The sequence below is a fragment of the Scylla paramamosain genome, chromosome 6 (assembly GCF_035594125.1).
Source record: "Scylla paramamosain isolate STU-SP2022 chromosome 6, ASM3559412v1, whole genome shotgun sequence".
Classification (NCBI taxonomy): Eukaryota; Metazoa; Arthropoda; class Malacostraca; order Decapoda; family Portunidae; genus Scylla; species Scylla paramamosain.
This window is the reverse complement of record NC_087156.1, coordinates 8,312,142-8,330,000: the sequence shown is the minus strand read 5'-3', so window position 1 is coordinate 8,330,000 and position 17,859 is coordinate 8,312,142. Positions and strand designations below refer to the sequence as shown.

At 39.2% G+C, this 17,859-nt stretch overlaps 1 protein-coding gene across 4 annotated transcripts in view; it reads right to left on the bottom strand.

Annotated features, from left to right (window-relative positions):
* Positions 1-17,859, bottom strand: part of LOC135101272 (hemicentin-1-like) — a 193,015-nt gene that overhangs the window by 4,157 nt on the left and 170,999 nt on the right. Inside the window, exons 2-5 of one of the 4 annotated variants that reach the window (XM_064004977.1) lie at positions 6,860-6,971; positions 5,311-5,494; positions 4,235-4,504; positions 3,752-3,849 (exon numbers count right to left, since the gene is read on the bottom strand). In XM_064004977.1, the coding sequence (XP_063861047.1) occupies positions 3,752-3,849; positions 4,235-4,504; positions 5,311-5,494; positions 6,860-6,865 (558 nt within the window). In that variant the 5' untranslated portion in view covers positions 6,866-6,971. Of the gene's footprint in view, positions 1-3,751; positions 3,850-4,234; positions 4,505-5,310; positions 5,495-6,859; positions 6,972-17,859 lie in introns of those variants that run through there. The other 3 variants (XM_064004978.1, XM_064004976.1, XM_064004975.1) reach the window with 3 other exon arrangements.

Genomic DNA, 17,859 nt, shown 5'->3' with positions numbered 1-17,859 from the left:
AAAGCTCATGCCAAAAGTAGACTAACCTGAGGAGTAAAATGACGCTTGCTGGGGTGGCTGCGGCAGAATGAATTTATGGTTATCAGAAAATGTCGTCTGTATACTGAAACTGTATTTGTTGTGGCCCCTGCGGAATTAAAGTGTGGATGTGAGATGGTGTGTGGGGTGCCTGAGGGGAAGTGGGAGTGTTCACTACTGTTGCGGAATATGCTCGTCTTTTTTTATACTGTGCAAATGGTCATCCTAGTAAAGGCACGTGAATATGGCAACACTGTCATTGGACATCGTGTCACGTACTGACTGGTCTAAGTATTCCCGTTTTCTTTGGCTGTGCGGCAAACTAAAAACCTTAAGTATCTACATGATAATGAAGTGTTTACATCTGTACAATTCGATATCTACTATATAGAACGAGACTGAACTACCCAGGGCATCAGTACAATAACAGTGTAACCATGTTTGCGTGTCCTTAAGATGACAGAATTAATGAAATCGTCGATGATACTGACTTTAGTCTTACAGTTATCCTACATCTCTTTCTTTATGTTATTTAGTAACAACTGCCTAGGGAAGTACAAATCAGTACTGAATTATTAAAAGTATATTACAGAAAAAAAAATCTGTCTGTAACCACACATGATCTGCAACTACATAAGTATTACATTCTGTATATTATCATTATATTTTATCATATCAGTGTTAATGGAATGACATTATGACTAAGCTGAAGGAAATATGTGCCACATGTTTACTAATGTGTTTTGTTTTTCATTCAGTCAGCCACCTACCAGATACTCAAGTCAAGGATCAACTTGAACACCGCACAAAAAACGTGAGTGGATTCTCGTTCACTACAGAAAATGTTATCCAACAAAACAGCTCACACGCATCATGTGGCGAGGAGCCTTCGTGTGTGTGTGTCTGTGTGTGTGTGTGTGTGTGTGTGTGTGTGTGTGTGTGTGTGTGCGCATTAAAAGTGGTGATACTGTAGGTATTTGTAAGCAGGTGTTCAACATTTACAATCATAAACAATGAAGAAGCAGCATAAAGGAATATGAAAACAGTGATTGAGATCATAAATACTTCTTTGTGCAAATTGAGACAACGTGCGGGAATCAGAGTTTAAAATTTGAGTGGCTGAGTGTTTCCAGAGAGAGAGAGAGAGAGAGAGAGAGAGAGAGAGAGAGAGAGAGAGAGAGAGAGAGAGAGAGAGAGAGAGAGAGAGAGTGTGTGTGTACGCTCAAATTTCAAGAAACTGAGAATGTGTTTTCATCGGCAAGTGGTAAGAGGAGATGGTTTTATCTGCGAGACAGTTTAATTAAACCTCTCCGTGTACCAGTTTTTATCCTTACAAAGAAGATAAGCACTAAGACTTTTCCTTTCTCTACTGCAGTACACAATTAAGCGGTTTGTGTGAATGTGTGTGTGTGTGTGTGTGTGTGTGTGTGTGTGTGTGTGTGTGTGTGTGTGTGTGTCATAAAAACAAGTGTTGTGCATATGAAAGCAGAATAAGTGTAGCAAAACATTAAGCTAGAGAAACGGATATAATTACCTATAGAGAGGATGTGAGGAAGTGTGTGTGTGTGTGTGTATGTAAGATCTCCTAATGTGATTTTAGAACAAGGTACAGTCTTGCAGCTTAAAAAGAGAGACAGGTGGCCGTGACGAGTGTGAGACAGGACAAGACGGTGCTCTGACAGTAGCGTGACTGTAACAAAACCTGTTTTAAGAGATGCAAAAAACGATACTTGCGAAAATTTACAAAAATTATGGACATATAAAGAAAATGTTTAAAATACTGAATGTCAAATACATGAAGTGGAAGATGAAGTAATGAAGGAATAGGATACACCTCAAGCAAGACCTGTAACATCATTAAGATTTTTTCAGCAGAATTTTCCTCGTCTTCGGTATATAAAGGATTATCAAGACGCCTCTTGTAATACTATCTAGCACAGCACAGAGCAGGCCACGGCGTGGAAGGTACGTTATCCATAAAGTAATTCTACATCATAATAACTAAATACAAGAGGTAAATATTTTAGCAATCTTACGGAACAGAAATAATTACGAATTTCATTATATAAATGCACAATACAAATAAACAAATAGAGTTGAAGCGAAAGGATAATTAACTTTCTAGCTCTGATACCAAATGAGTAATATAACAGACAACATGTATTAAAAATCAAGAATGAACATTGCCTAAATGAGATGTAGGCTTTCTTATGTAGCCTTTATTATGTAGTCTTCGTAGCTTTATCAGCGTTTTCGTTAATCCTGGGATGGGATCCTATAACACACTCTTTGCCTTTGATACAGATGATAGAATCTTTTCACTATTACTTAAATTCGTGCTATATTCGCAAAGGATGAAGTACAGGCTTAAGCACTTGTAGTAATAGGTTGTTCTTGATAAAAAAAAATAAAATAAAGAAATAAAATAAGATAAAGAAAGAAAAAAGAAAAGAAAAGAAAAGAACAGAAATGAAATAAGATTCATTCCGTTTTATTTTATTTTTATTTATTTATTATTTATCTATTTATTTATTTGTTTATTTATTATTATTATTTATATTTATTTATTTTATTTATTTATTTATTTATTTATTTTGAGTAACTGAAATCACACACTGTGGCTTTTTGCTTCTGGGCTTAGGTGAGAGTGAGAGAGGAAAGAAACGAATGAGACAAACTCAGGTAAAAATTAGTTTACTGAAAAGGTGTATTTTATGTATGCTCTTGTTTTTATATATTATGATATGGTTCAAGTATTCATTTTCTAAAAAAAAATACACTCTGAATAGGTTATACTGTAAAAAAAAAAAACATCATACGTACTAAAGGTCAAATATGAAGTACTAAGTTTAAAATATTTACCAAGTGAGTTATGACCTGACAGCAGAACAAGAACATTGTGGCCAAATCCATCATTAGCCAGACTAAAGCGTTTCATATTTTTTTTTTGCACAATTACAAATGCTTAAAGAGATTATTGCTATGATTCCCGCAAGTGATCTTTGCTCTATCGATTGAACCTTTATTTTGTTACATCAGTCAAGACAACTACTCAATGAAAATATGTATTAAGCTGAAATTAATAAATTCAGAATCAAACTAGGACTTGTTAAAACTGTGTGTGTAAAATTAGTCTGCTCTTCAGTTACTGTGCAAAACATGTCGTAGGAGATCAATCCTTAATACTTACTTTTGTTTTTAGATTTGGATATTTGGAATCACGCATTGACGCCTTTGCTGCTACGTACAAAGGTAAAACGAAAAGAGGATGTGTGTTGGAGATTTTACTTTCAGAATAATATTTTTTACCTGCCCTTACTTCTTTACCTCCTCTCCCTGAGTCCCGCCATTAGTGTTGTGTGTGTGTGTGTGTGTGTGTGTGTGTGTGTGTGTGTGTGTGTGTGTGTGTGTGTGTGTGTGTTAGTGAACTGTGTCGCATTTCCAATCCTTTAAGAGTTGCTCCGCCTTCCTTATACTCACTCTATTTGGTATCGCTGTGCTCGCTCATTTTGTTCTTACACTTTTTGTTCTCGTATTACAAATTCTTTTGCTGCTCTGGCTGACAACAAGGAAAATTCACATGGAAACAACACAAAGATAATTCCTACTGATCATGATTAGGGTGTATTCCTGGCTCGTCACCCTTAGAGAGAGAGAGAGAGAGAGAGAGAGAGAGAGAGAGAGAGAGAGAGAGAGAGAGAGGATATGCAAGCTTGTGGTGGCGTCAGCTTACCGTTCGTGGAAGGGTACGAACAGTAGGGGGACCCTCAGACGCCGCTCCCCCGTGGCCCCCTCGGTCTATGCTGTCGTAGCCGTGGTAAGTCAGTACTTCTGTGGGAGGTAGAAAGGATATTTTGTTTTTGTTGGTGAACTTTTTATTTTTAACTGGCAACCCGTGTGGCTTCTGAAGTTTACACAATTTTCAATATATATATATATATATATATATATATATATATATATATATATATATATATATATATATATATATATATATATATATATATATATATATATATATATATATATATATATTTTTTTTTGTATTTTCCGAGATTTTTTGTTACTCTTTATTACTTTCATGCAGCATGAGTTGTTATTGGTATTTTATAATGTAGAACTTAAGAAATGATGCCTTTCTCTCTCTCTCTCTCTCTCTCTCTCTCTCTCTCTCTCTCTCTCTCTCTCTCTCTCTCTCTCTCTCTCTCTCTCTCACCGGTCTTGTGGGGGATGATATCGGGGTCATTATCCTCCGCTTCGGCCCCGCTCGTTCCCTCCTTCACTCTGCCCGCCAGCACCCCGACGTTCAAGGGTTTGTTCTCTAAGTCCCCCTTGAGTTCATCGTTGGGCGCGCTGGAATCACCTCGCGGGGTTCTCTTGCGCATCTTCATTACCACCATGACGACCAGCGCGGAGAAGACGAAGGCCAGCACCACCCCGACCAAGATGCCTAGGACAGGTGTGAACTCGAAAAGCGCCGGCGGTCCTTGGAGAGGAGAGGGTGACGGAGTGTCTGACGTGACTATAGAGTGGAGGCTGCCGGGGCTTGGGTGAAGGGTTGAAGGCTAGAGGATGAAGGCTAGGGGTGAGGAGTGAAGAGACGGGAGGAGGCACTGACAGTGATGGGGGTGTGTGATGGTTGTAGGGCTGTAGTGGTGGATGAGGATTGAAGGAAAAAAGGCGGTAATGCTGAGGGTACAAAGCTAAGCGATTGGTGGGGCTGATGGAGTGAGGGTTGCTAGTGATGCGGGTGAAAAAAAAGGGAGCAGTGGTATATAAGTCTGGGTCAAGAGAAGGCTAGTTATAAGGTGAAGTATGAGAAAGATGGAAGGCAGTAAGGGGGGATGAGGGCAGGAGTGAGGGGATGAAGGGCAAGGTTAAGAGTGGTAGTGATGTTCAGATGATGGGTTTATAAGATCTGTTTGCTTTTTTGGTGTTGATTCTCAGGTTCGTGTGCGTGTGTGTGTGTGTGTGTGTGTGTGTGTGTGTGTGTGTCTCCAAGGTATGCTTTTGTATAGTTTGTGAATACTAGTTGTTGATGTAATATTATTTATAGCATGGTAAGGGTTAGCGAAAGTGGTTTTCGTGTCCTAGAACTAAAGATGAAACGAGTAATAGCAAAAACAACGATGATGATGATGGCTAATTGATACAGTAGCAAACTTAGTCAATAAAGCACAACACTGATTTAACATAGATGATTTCCACGACCAAAGTATCTCAAAATATAACAACACAAGTAACTTCTCTCTTAACGTTAGATGAACCACGGAAATATCATCGTCATCTTACCAGTGCGTTTCTCGGCCACCTTAAGCATAAATGTCTCCAGCTGGGCCAAGTCACTTCGACCTTTCGCGTTGGCGGCGTATGTCACCAGCAGGAAAGACAGTCCGGGCCGCAGCGCCGTCACTAGAAACACAGGCTCCGCAGAAGAGTGATTGCTATGCAGCGCCCCCGTGGTAGAGTCGTATACCTGAGGGTGGGGGGAAGCGACACGCAGCGTTATGAAACTTTAGAGTATCTCGTGAGAGAAAAACCTGTTTCATTCTATTCTGTTTGGAAAATATAAATTATGTAGAAATTATGTAGCCATTTCTGTGGAAAAGGAAATTGATGTTTGTGTTGTTATTGATATGCGTGATGTTTTCTCCATTAAGAGTGTGCTTTGTATCGTTCTGATCCATTATTACATTGAGCATTTGAAGATCTGAAGGCTCGGAGCTCAGACAGATCAATCGTGCCACTAATGATGGTTTGGTATACTCAGCGTGTGATAAGAAGACGTCAAGAGCTTTCAGAATCTGTTGAATGACATTATTTTTCTTTTCTTTTTCTTTCCTTTTTTTTTTTTTGCTTCGTTGCCACAATCTTCCACGAATGCTTTCATACATCCGTAATGTTTGCACCCTTTCTCCTTATCCCTTGCCGCCCCTCAGGGTTCATCTCCTTCCCTGTTTCCCCGACGCTTCCCTTGAACCCTTTGTGAACAACGCAAAATTTTTTAGAGTCTCTTCGATATCCCCGCGAGGTGCAGCCATTATCCGGCACCATCAGGAAAATGAATGAAAGTTGGGAAGCGCTCACCTGTGACTCCCCAGGTAATGCCGCGAGTCTTAATGAAACTTGCGAAGAACTTGATGTCCTGAACCAGCGAGGTGGAGGAGCCCCGCGAATATTAGTGGATTAGTGTGTATGTCCTGTGTTCTTCCTCTTCCAGATGCGAGATTTAATTAAAGGAGTTTCATTAAGGCGCTGCGTGTCGGACCACCTGGACTATATAACACCCGCCCTCTTATTGTTGGTTTATTGTGAAGCGCCGCGAGCTACGGCGGCCCGGAGACTACCTCAGCTGACGGCAGGGCGAGGGCAGTGCGGTGCGGAGACAGGCACACTTCTTCAACGCTTTACAGTACTTATATATATATATATATATATATATATATATATATATATATATATATATATATATATATATATATATATATATATATATATATATATATATATATAGAGAGAGAGAGAGAGAGAGAGAGAGAGAGAGAGAGAGAGAGAGAGAGAGAGAGAGAGAGAGATGGATAGATAGATAGATAGATAAACAGGTAGATAAATAGATAGCTAGATAGCTAGATGTATAAGATATATAGGTATATGTATATGTATGTATGTATGTATGTATGATACTCGTGTGTATTCTGTAATCTATGTTATCTGCTAGTGAGTATGAGTTTCACGCTTTAATTCTCTCATTACTGTTCGCTAATACTCATTTTTCCGTCTCACCCTCATCCCTCTTTCCCAGTCCCTCTCATCCCCTCTCTTTCCCCCTTCACCAGCTCACCTCCATGTAAAAGGTCTGGGTAGGCCGCCATCGAAGCCCGCCGTGCAGTCCACCCAGATGGTGTCCGTGGTGCGGTTGGCGATGGTGCAGTTCTTAGGTGGATCCGGCGGTCCTGTGAAGAGACAGAGACGACCATTATGAAGCTGTAGTGCAACCCTGAACGAGGCAGATTTACCTTTTATGTTTACGAGCTTGCTCGCATCTGTCCCTCATGCTAATGATGGAGCCCACTGCGTCACGATATTGGGTGCCGAGCGTATCGCATCTATGAAGTTTTACAGGTGGTTACACCGAGAGAGAGACATGACCGAAAGCACGCCGAGGACTTGCACGGTGAATGGATTACATTTTGCGGGATTCATGAGTGCAGTCTAACAATCTAACAATATACGTGTGTCTGTATATATATATATATATATATATATATATATATATATATATATATATATATATATATATATATATATATATATATATATATATATATATATATATATATATATATATATATATATAATATTATAGCAGTCAGATCAGCAGCAATGTGAATTAAGATGGTCTTGTTTACTGTGATATTCCTCGACAGAGCAGCTGCTTTAATTTCGATGAATGTAATTACATCCAGAAATGCTTTATTTAATATATTTAATGTTATGTAGATTTGTGTTACTTTGAAATTAAAAAGTGTTATGTAGATATTGTTGAGGTAATGACAGCAGTTCTGTTATTATTTTTATTATTATTATTATTTATTTTCACATCAAGTTATGTTGGGTATATTCAAAGGGTTATACGTATTTCATTTGTTACACATTTTTTCAACATAATTTCATAGTATGTTCTTAACATATTCCGCATCCTCTCTTCTATTCGTTGTATATTTTCGTTTCCTTGTCTTTATGTCTGTTTGTCGGTTGATACCTCTGCGTCTCTTTCGGTATGAGTATCTCTATATCAAACACACACACACACACACACACACACACACACACACACACACACACACACACACACACACACACACACACACACACACACACACACACACACACACTCAGAGTACGCTTCACTACATTAATTTTCAAATAAAAGTCATGAACATTTCCACGCAGACTACCTCCCACTCCTTCAACAGCCCTCCCTCCACGCAGCCCCGTCAGCTTTGCCTTTCACCCCTTCTTGCCCGGTGAAGAACGGAGCTGCGGGGAATGCCAATAAGAGACGAGCCAGACGTAGGGGGCATGATCGACAGCCTTCTCCCTCCACTACACAGTCATAAGGGAGGTTTGTGACCTGTTCTGCTTTCATCTAATACTCTTTACCTACCCACTCTGCCACTCGCTTAAAACTGGCAGTGGCTAATGAGAAGTTAACGAGTATAGGTACGTATTGGAGAGAGAGAGAGAGAGAGAGAGAGAGAGAGAGAGAGAGAGAGAGAGAGAGAGAGAGAGAGAGAGAGAGAAAGAGAGAGAGAGAGAGAGAGAGAGAGAGAGAGAGAGAGAGAGAGAGAGAGAGAGAGAGAGAGAGAGCAACAGGTTCGAGTGGAGATGCAGTTGGGAGAAACTATTTCTTTTCTGTCAGTTGGGTCTCCATATGCAATGAATAACACGGCTAGTTTTAGATGCACGGGAAATTCGTCCGCACGTAAGCGCAATATTCTCCTAAAAAATGGGGAACACAAAAATGTCCCTACTCGAAAGCTATCAGCGGAGTCAAGAGGGAGGGAGGTTGGCGGCAAATTTCAGTGGTGTATGACGATAGTGGAAGTTAACACTGGAAGCTGAAAATTTGTGTATAAAAATGTTTCAATACTATTTTTTTTTTTTTCGTTATGCGTAATGGTGGTGGTGGTGGTGGTGGTTATGGTGGTAAAGGTTTTGTGTGATGGTGTAGTGAGGTAACTTCTTACTTCTTTTATCGAGTCGTCATCATCATCATCATCATCATCATCATCATCATCATGTCCTCTTGTTTTCACCTAGAATGCTGTCTTTTTTTTTTTTCAGTAAATTGCGGCAAGTATAGGTAGTTCGTTTACCTCACGTTCTCTTTTATGTTATTCGTAATGTCAAGCATGGAGGAAATATATATATTTCCTCCATGCTTGACATTACGAATAACATAAAATGTTATTCGATGACGACTCGATAAAAGAAGTAAGAAGTTACCTCACTACACCATCACACAAAATAGTATTGAAACATTTTTATACACAAATTTTCAGCTTCCAGTGTTAACTTCCACTATGTTATTCGTAATGTCAAGCATGGAGGAAATATATATATATATATATATATATATATATATATATATATATATATATATATATATATATATATATATATATATATATATATATATATATATATATATATATATATATATATATATATATATATATATATATATATATATATATATATATATATATATATATATATATATATATATATATATATATATATATATATATATATATATATATATATATATATATATATATATCAACAATTATTCAGTGTTTATTAATCAAACAAATAATCGAATAATGTTACTGGACCAGCGTCACACGGCGCCAACTAAGGAAGAGGCAGCGCTACATTCTATCTAACCTCAAGAAATATCCGTGAGCAGTGATCGAACTTGTAACGTTCCGGGAGAAATGAAAGCGCCGTGGTTCAGAAGCGTCCTGTTCCCAGTAGCAGCCTGACTGAAACCTGTGGAATATGAGTTATGAGTTTAATGAAACCTTAAGGAAGCTCTGAACCTCCCTTCTGTTTGCTCATTGTTACTTGAATCGCCTTTTGATGGGACGGTCTCACACTCCACTGTTAATACCTGCTCAGAGAGTCTCGTTGAGCATCTGGAGGGATCGCGGCTGTTCGCTGGTAATGTAGGGCGTTGCCCTCTGCAGGAAAGGTTGTGTGGTTATAATTCAAAGTCCTATCAAGGCTCCAGATGTTGACCCGTCTGTTTTCGGCACGCTGACTGCTCCGTCCATAAGAGAGAGAGAGAGAGAGAGAGAGAGAGAGAGAGAGAGAGAGAGAGACAGCATGCAAGTGTAATTCTTCAATTTTTTTTTTCGTGAACATAAGAACGTAAGAAAATAAGGGAAGCTGCAAGAAGCCATCAGGCCTGCATTTGGCAGTCCCTGTATGAAACATATTTACCTATTTCCATCTACTGTCCTCATCCATAAATTTGTTTTATCTCCTTTTAAAGCTCCTTAATTACTCAGTATTAACAACCTGAATACTCAGTCCGTTCCATTTATCTACCACTCTGTTTGAGAACCAGTTCCTTCCTATTTTTTCTTGAACTTAAATTTTTCAAACTTGAACCCGTTATTTTTTGTTCTATCCTGAATACTGATCCTGAGAATTTTGCTTACATCCCCCTTGATATAACATTTCAACATTTTTGGATTAGCAATATATTGGCAAAGTGATTAAATGTTTTAAAGACAGCACAATTTTATTGGTGCTTATAAAAATTGAAAAAAAGTAATCACAGTCAAATAATTTTGCTTATCGTTCTTTTAGGTGATCGGTGACACGCTACTCGGAATTGACAAAGACAAAAAAATGAAAAAAAAAATGCAGAGGTATATTGAGAAATAGATAAAAAATAGATCGGAAAGTGAAACAAACCATTGAATATTTCCAAGCCTTGCGTAACACGGCTTGCTAAAACTAATTTCCAGTCATTTCACAATTTTTCAACATAAGAAAAAAAAAGTTATTACAAAATTAATGTTAAAGTTGAAAAAAAAAAATAAAAAAAACATCATGTAATAAAAATAATGATAGACCGAAAACAGACTATTGACGCTTCTAATTTGCCTGGAAATGCTGCGTTTATTAGCGTGTCAAAAGCAAGTCATTACGGCGCATTGTTACATTGATTTTTCCTTTCTGTTACCGTCACGCACCACTGGAAAAAAGTAGCTAACACAATGCCAGAGAAGTAAAATTATATATATATATATATATATATATATATATATATATATATATATATATATATATATATATATATATATATATATATATATATATATATATATATATATATATATATATATATATATGTGTGTGTGTGTGTGTGTGTGTGTATTTTAAAAGAATGAAATTAAAAGCACGTCCTTAAATAGCAAAACAAAGCCATTTAGCACATTTTACACCACCACCTCTACCTCCTCCTTCTCCTCCTCCTCCTCCTCCTCCTCCTCCTCCTCCTCCTCCTCCTCCTCCTCCTCCTCCTCCTCCTCCTCCTCCTCTTCTTCCTCCTCTTCCTCCTCTTCTTCCTCTTCTTCCTCCTCCTCCTCTTCTTCCTCTTTCTCTTCATCTGCCTCCTTCTCCTCCTCTTCCTCTTCCTCCTCCACTACCACCATTACCACCACCACCACCATCACCACCACCACCATGTCGCTGAGCCTCACACATTCCCAGAGTTTTATTCATTGGGTAAATGGATGAGAACGGATGCATTTGTCACACACTTTTTGTTAGAATTATTTTTCGTTTCTTTCTGCGCCCCAAGAGCATTGCGTGCAGGGTTCCCTCAGGCGATTGACTGAAAGAGGAGGGAGAGATGAGAGTTTCGTCTCTTTGCATTCTTGTTTTCTGAGACTCTTTGTGGTTTCATTAGACTTATTTTCTAAGGTTACATGAATGGTAAATCGGATTCTCATGGAAATTTTTCCTTTATCTTCTGATGGTGTAAAATCCCCCCCCCAAAAAAAAAAAAAGTGAAAAGAACTTTAGAAATCCAAACGAAGGTCATTAGAGCCTGTTAGAAATGGTCGAGACAAGGCATCGACATGTACAGAGAGAGAGAGAGAGAGAGAGAGAGAGAGAGAGAGAGAGAGAGAGAGAGAGAGAGAGGCTAACCAAAGGCTTTCACACACTCATGCTCATGTGATCCAGAAGCTAAGCGTCATCCTTCGACCCCTGAGCACTTAATCCTCCCTCTCTCCCCTTTCTTCTTCCACACGCATCCCTCCCTTTCCGCGGCTACCCCAACCCTTGCCCCTCGCAGTCCCACCGCGTAAGCTCCCCCTCTCCACCTCTGTAATCCCGTTGTTGCAGTTTGCAATCCTCCTCTTCTGGATTCCGGTCGAGCTCTATAAGTCCTGTGGTATGTAAGTCCGAAACGTGAGCGGCTCGTGTATGCAGAAAGTGGCGATTCGCAGCTATGTACTCTTACTTGTGTCAGCCCTGTGTGTGTGTGTGTGTGTGTGTATGTGTGTGTGTGTGTGTGTGTGTGTGTGTGTGTGTGTGTGTGTGTGTGTGTGTGTGTGTGTGTGTGTGTGTGTGTGTGTGTGTCTACGTACTATCCTCCATAATCTCTGGTTATCATACACACTTCAGTTTCGCTGCCTTGCGGTGTTCTACGCGGCGTTCACTTCTTCAATACTTACTTCCTCTCCTGCTGTTCTCTGCTACTAGGCGTGTAATGCGCTTTGAAGTGCCCATGCCTGCTTTGACTGAAGTGTTCAATATTGAAGATAATTAAGTTTTTTGGTCGTTTCGTCCTTGTTCCCCTTGCTTTGATGTTGATTTGATTAGCGGAAAGTACGTAAAAAGTAGTACAAAATAGAGGACAGAATTTGAAATCGTCACTTGTGTTTGATATTGGTTGATTTCATACGATCTTCAGCTGTTTGAGGAGAGGAGTGGCCAGCCTTTGGAAACTCTCTCTATGCTAAGATTTTATGAGCAACAATTCAATGGACTTTTTATTTTTTTGATTTTCGTGCCCTCAGCTACATTAATGTACACATGAAAATGTAGAATTACTTTTTTTTTTTTGTCATTAATGTATAAGTGCAACGAGTAGCGATCTCTGTTGGCTCATACTGGAAATATCTTTTCATGAACTCCCGCAGCCACCGGCCATTTCTATGCATTCTCAGGAAAGACTCTCCTCCTTTTACATGAGATAAATTGCGCCTTTCTGAAACTCCTCCTTCTTTTCCTCCTCCTTCTTCTCCACCTCCTTCTCCTTCATTTCTTCTTACTCCTTTTCCTCCTCCTCCTTCGTCATATCTTCTTTATCACCCTAATTGCTTTCTTATTTTTCGGCGTTTGCCTTCGTATAAATCACGAGTTAATTCCTTCTTACCCCTCGTCTTCTTGCAACGGATTTTCAATATTTACGTTTTCGTGTTCATATTATTGATTTTCTCTGCAATACTTGAAGCCATTAATGTATCTTCATTCGTCTTGTGTCTAAAGTATGGTTTTCATTTAATTAATTAATTTATTTATTTTTTGTATCTACGTATCTGTTACCTATTTATTGCATATTTCACGTCCTTCCATCTCATGTCATCATACTTAATTATCTTTACGATTATTAACATTTTTGCCACGTTATTAAATCTTGTTGAAATTCTAACATTATTTACTCTTAATTTCCTTCCTTCCTCCTTTCCACACCTTTCCTTCATCCTTTCCTCTCTCTTCATATTCAATCAGTCTCCCTCCCTCTCTCCATATATTTATATTTTTTCAATATTTCTCCTTTCTCTAATTTCTACTTGATGTTCCTCCCTTCACCTCACTCTCTTAATCTCCCTCTCATCTTTTCGCTTCACCGTTCCTTCCCTCCTCAGTGTTTTTATCGCAGGCTCTCTCTGCTCCCCTCTCAATCCGTGCTTTCATCCATCCATCGCAGACCTTCCCCACCGCCACCACACTTTTCGCACGGGGCTATTTAACCTACAACCGAGCAGTCAGGATTTCCACTCCGCTGCATCATCCAGCGCTACACTTTCACCTTCCTCTCTTCCTCCTCTTCCTCCTCTCCCACCCCCTTTCCCTTCCACTTCCATTTACCTTCAAGTTTTTCAGTTTGGTGCATCATCTAACGCTCTACCTTTCCACTTTCTTTTTCTTTCTCTCTTCCTCTTTCATTCCCTTTCCCTTCCACCTTCTTTTATTTATTTATTTATTTTATTTTTTTCTGTATGGTGCATCATCTACCTTTTGGCTTTCTTTTTTTCTTCTCTCTCTCTTCCTCTCCCACTCCCTTTCCTTTCTCCTTTCCTCCATTTTCTCTCCCTCCACGTCTTTCAGTTTGGTACATCCTCTACCTTTCTGCTTTCCTTTTTTTCTCCCTCTTCCTCATCTATTCCCTTTCCTTTCTCCGCTCCTTCACCTTCCTCCTCATCTTTCTCGCCCGGTGGCTGAGTAGCTTTGCAAACCCGAGTTCGAAGCATCCTCCCGAAGCCATTCTCTCGGTACACACAACCGATTTTTTGTTAACATTGCCAGCTCAGTCTCCGGAATATATTTTACCGTGTTTTCCTGGACTTTTCTGTCAGAAGAAGCCTACGCCGGTGAGCAAATAGACACACTTAATCAGGATCGTTATGAGTGTGTGTGTGTGTGTGTGTGTGTGTGTGTGTGTGTGTGTGTGTGTGTGTGTGTAAAATTTGGAAAGTATGCGCAGAAGTATTTAAAAGTCTCACACACACACACACACACACACACACACACACACACACACACACACACACACACACACACACACACACACACACAAGTATAATAAAGAATATTCATTAGAAGACAAAAAATAATGACTGAGTTTCAAGCCCTGACCTTCACCAGAGTAGCAGCGCCTGGGATGCCGGCCAAAGATTTGGACCCACGCTCTGCAAGTCACCTTTTGAAAAGCTTCCGAGAGATTCTGAGAAGCTTCCTTTTGGTGAGCCGCTCGACAAACCTTTCAAATGTGTGTGTGTGTGTGTGTGTGTGTGTGTGTGTGTGTGTGTGTGTGTGTTCTTTTTCCTATTTCTGAGGATACTTTTCAGATTTTGCATAAAAAAGTTAAGATATATGAACCTGTTTTGCTAGTGAATCTTTTTTTTTTTTTCTCTCTCTCTCTCTCTCTCTCTCTCTCTCTCTCTCTCTCTCTCTCTCTCTCTCTCTCTCTCTCTCTCTCTCTCTCTCTCTCTCTCTCTCTCTCTATATATATATATATATACTCGTATATATATATATACTTCTCTCAAGCCTGTCAGCGGCTAATCCTTACGAAAGACGAAGGAAAGGATGACGTAAATTTCAGAGTTGTAGGTTTTCGACACTAGTCTATTAGCGATGGGGTGACAGTAGATGCTATCCTCTCTACCTCGTGTCTCGCTAACGCTCCATATTGAAGAGGTGACGTGTTTAGCGAGCCGCGATGCCATAAATGTGGTTATCATTTAAAGAGCGGGAAATTGAATGGTACTTCCGCCACTTGTTGTTGTTAATATTTGAGCAGTCCTAATTTGGTGGTAGATGTGATCATTAATATGAGATTGGGTGTACTAGAATCTAAGCTTTATTTTATGCACAGTCTTTATTTATGTATATACTCATTCATTTATTTCATTTTCTCGTTTTTTGTTTTATATACTTTATTTTATTTTATTTTATTTGTATTCCTATTTATTTACTTAATTTATTTATTTGTTTTATTTATGTGTGTGTGTGTTTCTAGGTTCAGAAAGCTAGCAAGGAAACGAGACTTACCTACTGACATCACTCATTCCCAGCATCCCCTGTTCCTGAGTGTTAATTATTTTTGACAAGACGCTAATTGTAGTAACCATTGAGAAGTCATATTGGAGTGTTCAGGGGTGCTTCTAGGAGTAAAGGAACCCGTACGGAGGTCAATCGTGTAACAGAGCTTCATTGTCTCTAGGCCGAGTTCGAAACTAAAGCTACTTCACAAGAAAAAATGTCGCAATACGAAAGATGCTTAAGATTCATCCTCTCTCTCTCTCTCTCTCTCTCTCTCCATTCTTTCTGAAAGGAGAGAGAGAGAGAGAGAGAGAGAGAGAGAGAGAGAGAGAGAGAGAGAGAGAGAGAGAGAGATGTAGTGGTGCTCGTCATGTGGACATCACATGACTGAATAATCGTTGGTCACCGCCTGAAGTCGAATTAAGATGCTTATTTGGTAAACAAACAGATGTTACGTACTAAATGAATAAAGTGACGTACATACATGGTGTGGTGCATACGTGACGAATACGAAACTCCCTCCCTTAAACAATAATACGAGCAAGACTCAAAACATAGGAGCTCGAGAACGTACTGAGACACTGAATCTTTAGGCATTCGTTTGTTGAGCGTTGGTGCCGCCATGCCAGTGCTAAGGAGGTACGTGGTGATCAGGATCTGAAGATAGTGAGCTAAATAATTACAGCTAACTGTCGTTATCATGTGGTGTGATCGCTGTTTTCTATAATGCAGTGGTTCAGGCTTCGCCGCGAATAGCCAGCGGGGCATTGGAGAAGACTGGCAGCTACCGGGAGAGGTAATGCTCCTCGCCTGTTTTTCTCTATCGCTGGCGGAGGATGATACGAGTTGCAAGGTATAGTAATTGTTTACAGTATATCTTATTACACATTTCATTTTGGAATTGTAATTTATGTGTGTTATAAATTGTTTAGTCTCTTATGTACTTATGACGCGCAGAAGAAGTGAGAAAAAAAGAAGCCGGTGTTGATCCCTTCTGGCCTTTTACACGGCAGCTAACGACTTAATATTTATTTGATATTTGTGTTTCTGTGCAAAGTTCGTGCAGTGACGTCGCTGATCTCCTCAATTTTTCATTTTGAACTTTTAATTACAGAGCCACAAACATTTCCGAATTAAATTTATAACCATTACTGGTCGTTACATTCATTATTATTTTCTCGAGACTTTTAACAATGCAATAATGAACAAGAAGCGCCTGGAGAGAGGAGGGGACGTGAAGATGATGCTTGACGTCAAGCGTGGTAAAGAGAAAACGAAAAAGACTTAAAGGGACCATCTTGCTTAAACCCTAAAATCACTATTTATTAACCAAGTTTCACGAATCTCTGGTATATTATGTATAATAGTAGAGAGATGGTATCTGCCAAGTTTCATGTAAATTGCTTCATAAATAATCCCATTGGTGGTGCTTTTGCAATAAAAAAAATTAAAAACAGAAATTTTGATATTTGTTTGTTATTTCTGAGGCAAGGTTGATAAAAAAAAGAAAAAAAAATACAAGTAAACTACTTCCAACAAAAAATCGTGACTTTATCACTCTTTTATATGCAAAAATTTCATTACAATTAGTGCAATGATTAGAGAGAAAGAACGAAAAGAAGAAAAACGAAGAACCGATATATTTGCAGATAAAGGCAGACAACAATTTTTTCCTCCAATTTTTATTAATTAATTAATAATTTTTTTTTTTGCAAAACAACATCCATTATGCATGTTATGTTATGTATTGACTCCTTATGGAGTAATACATGATATTCACATGACATTTTAGAAAAATTTGCTGGCACCTGGTCTCCTTTCTTTGCAACGTATTATAAACTCAGGCGTAGGTATCAGAAGGCGCCACCTCCTTCATTATTGCAAGGTTTTCATAATGCCCTCCTGGCTCATAGTCATCACTGAACTGAAGCTGCCTCTTCACCTTCCTCTTCTTTCTGCCTGAAACTTGCTCAGACTCCTTGTCACCTATTTCCATGGACCGAAAGATGTCCGTGTCAGTCCGGAACAGGTGTGTCAAGTTAGTTTCTCTAACAAAATTGTGTTCTAAAGTCGTCACAAACGTTACTCGAAAGTGGACAGGATGTTTTACTTTCGAACATTTGCTAGACGATTTTCCATGCAAAGACTCATTCAGGAGCAGGGGCGTCTCACAAGATCACACTGCAGTTGTTGCAGGTAACTGTCACCACGTCTGTGTCGAAATTGACAGATGTAGGAGTGACTGTGACAGTGCCCCTACTGCCCCTTCTGGGACACTTCAGCTGTGCTACAATTGGCCACAGCGAAGAAGATATAATGAATTTCTCATATTTCTTCTTGGCTTGTGGTATGTTACCGTTCTACATATAAAACCATTTTTTGCGGGAAGAAAAATGCGAGATGGAATTGAAGTTCTTGCTGGTGTGGAAGCCAATCCTGAGGTAGACGTTGAGGCAAAGATATATGGAAGTGATGGAGTTG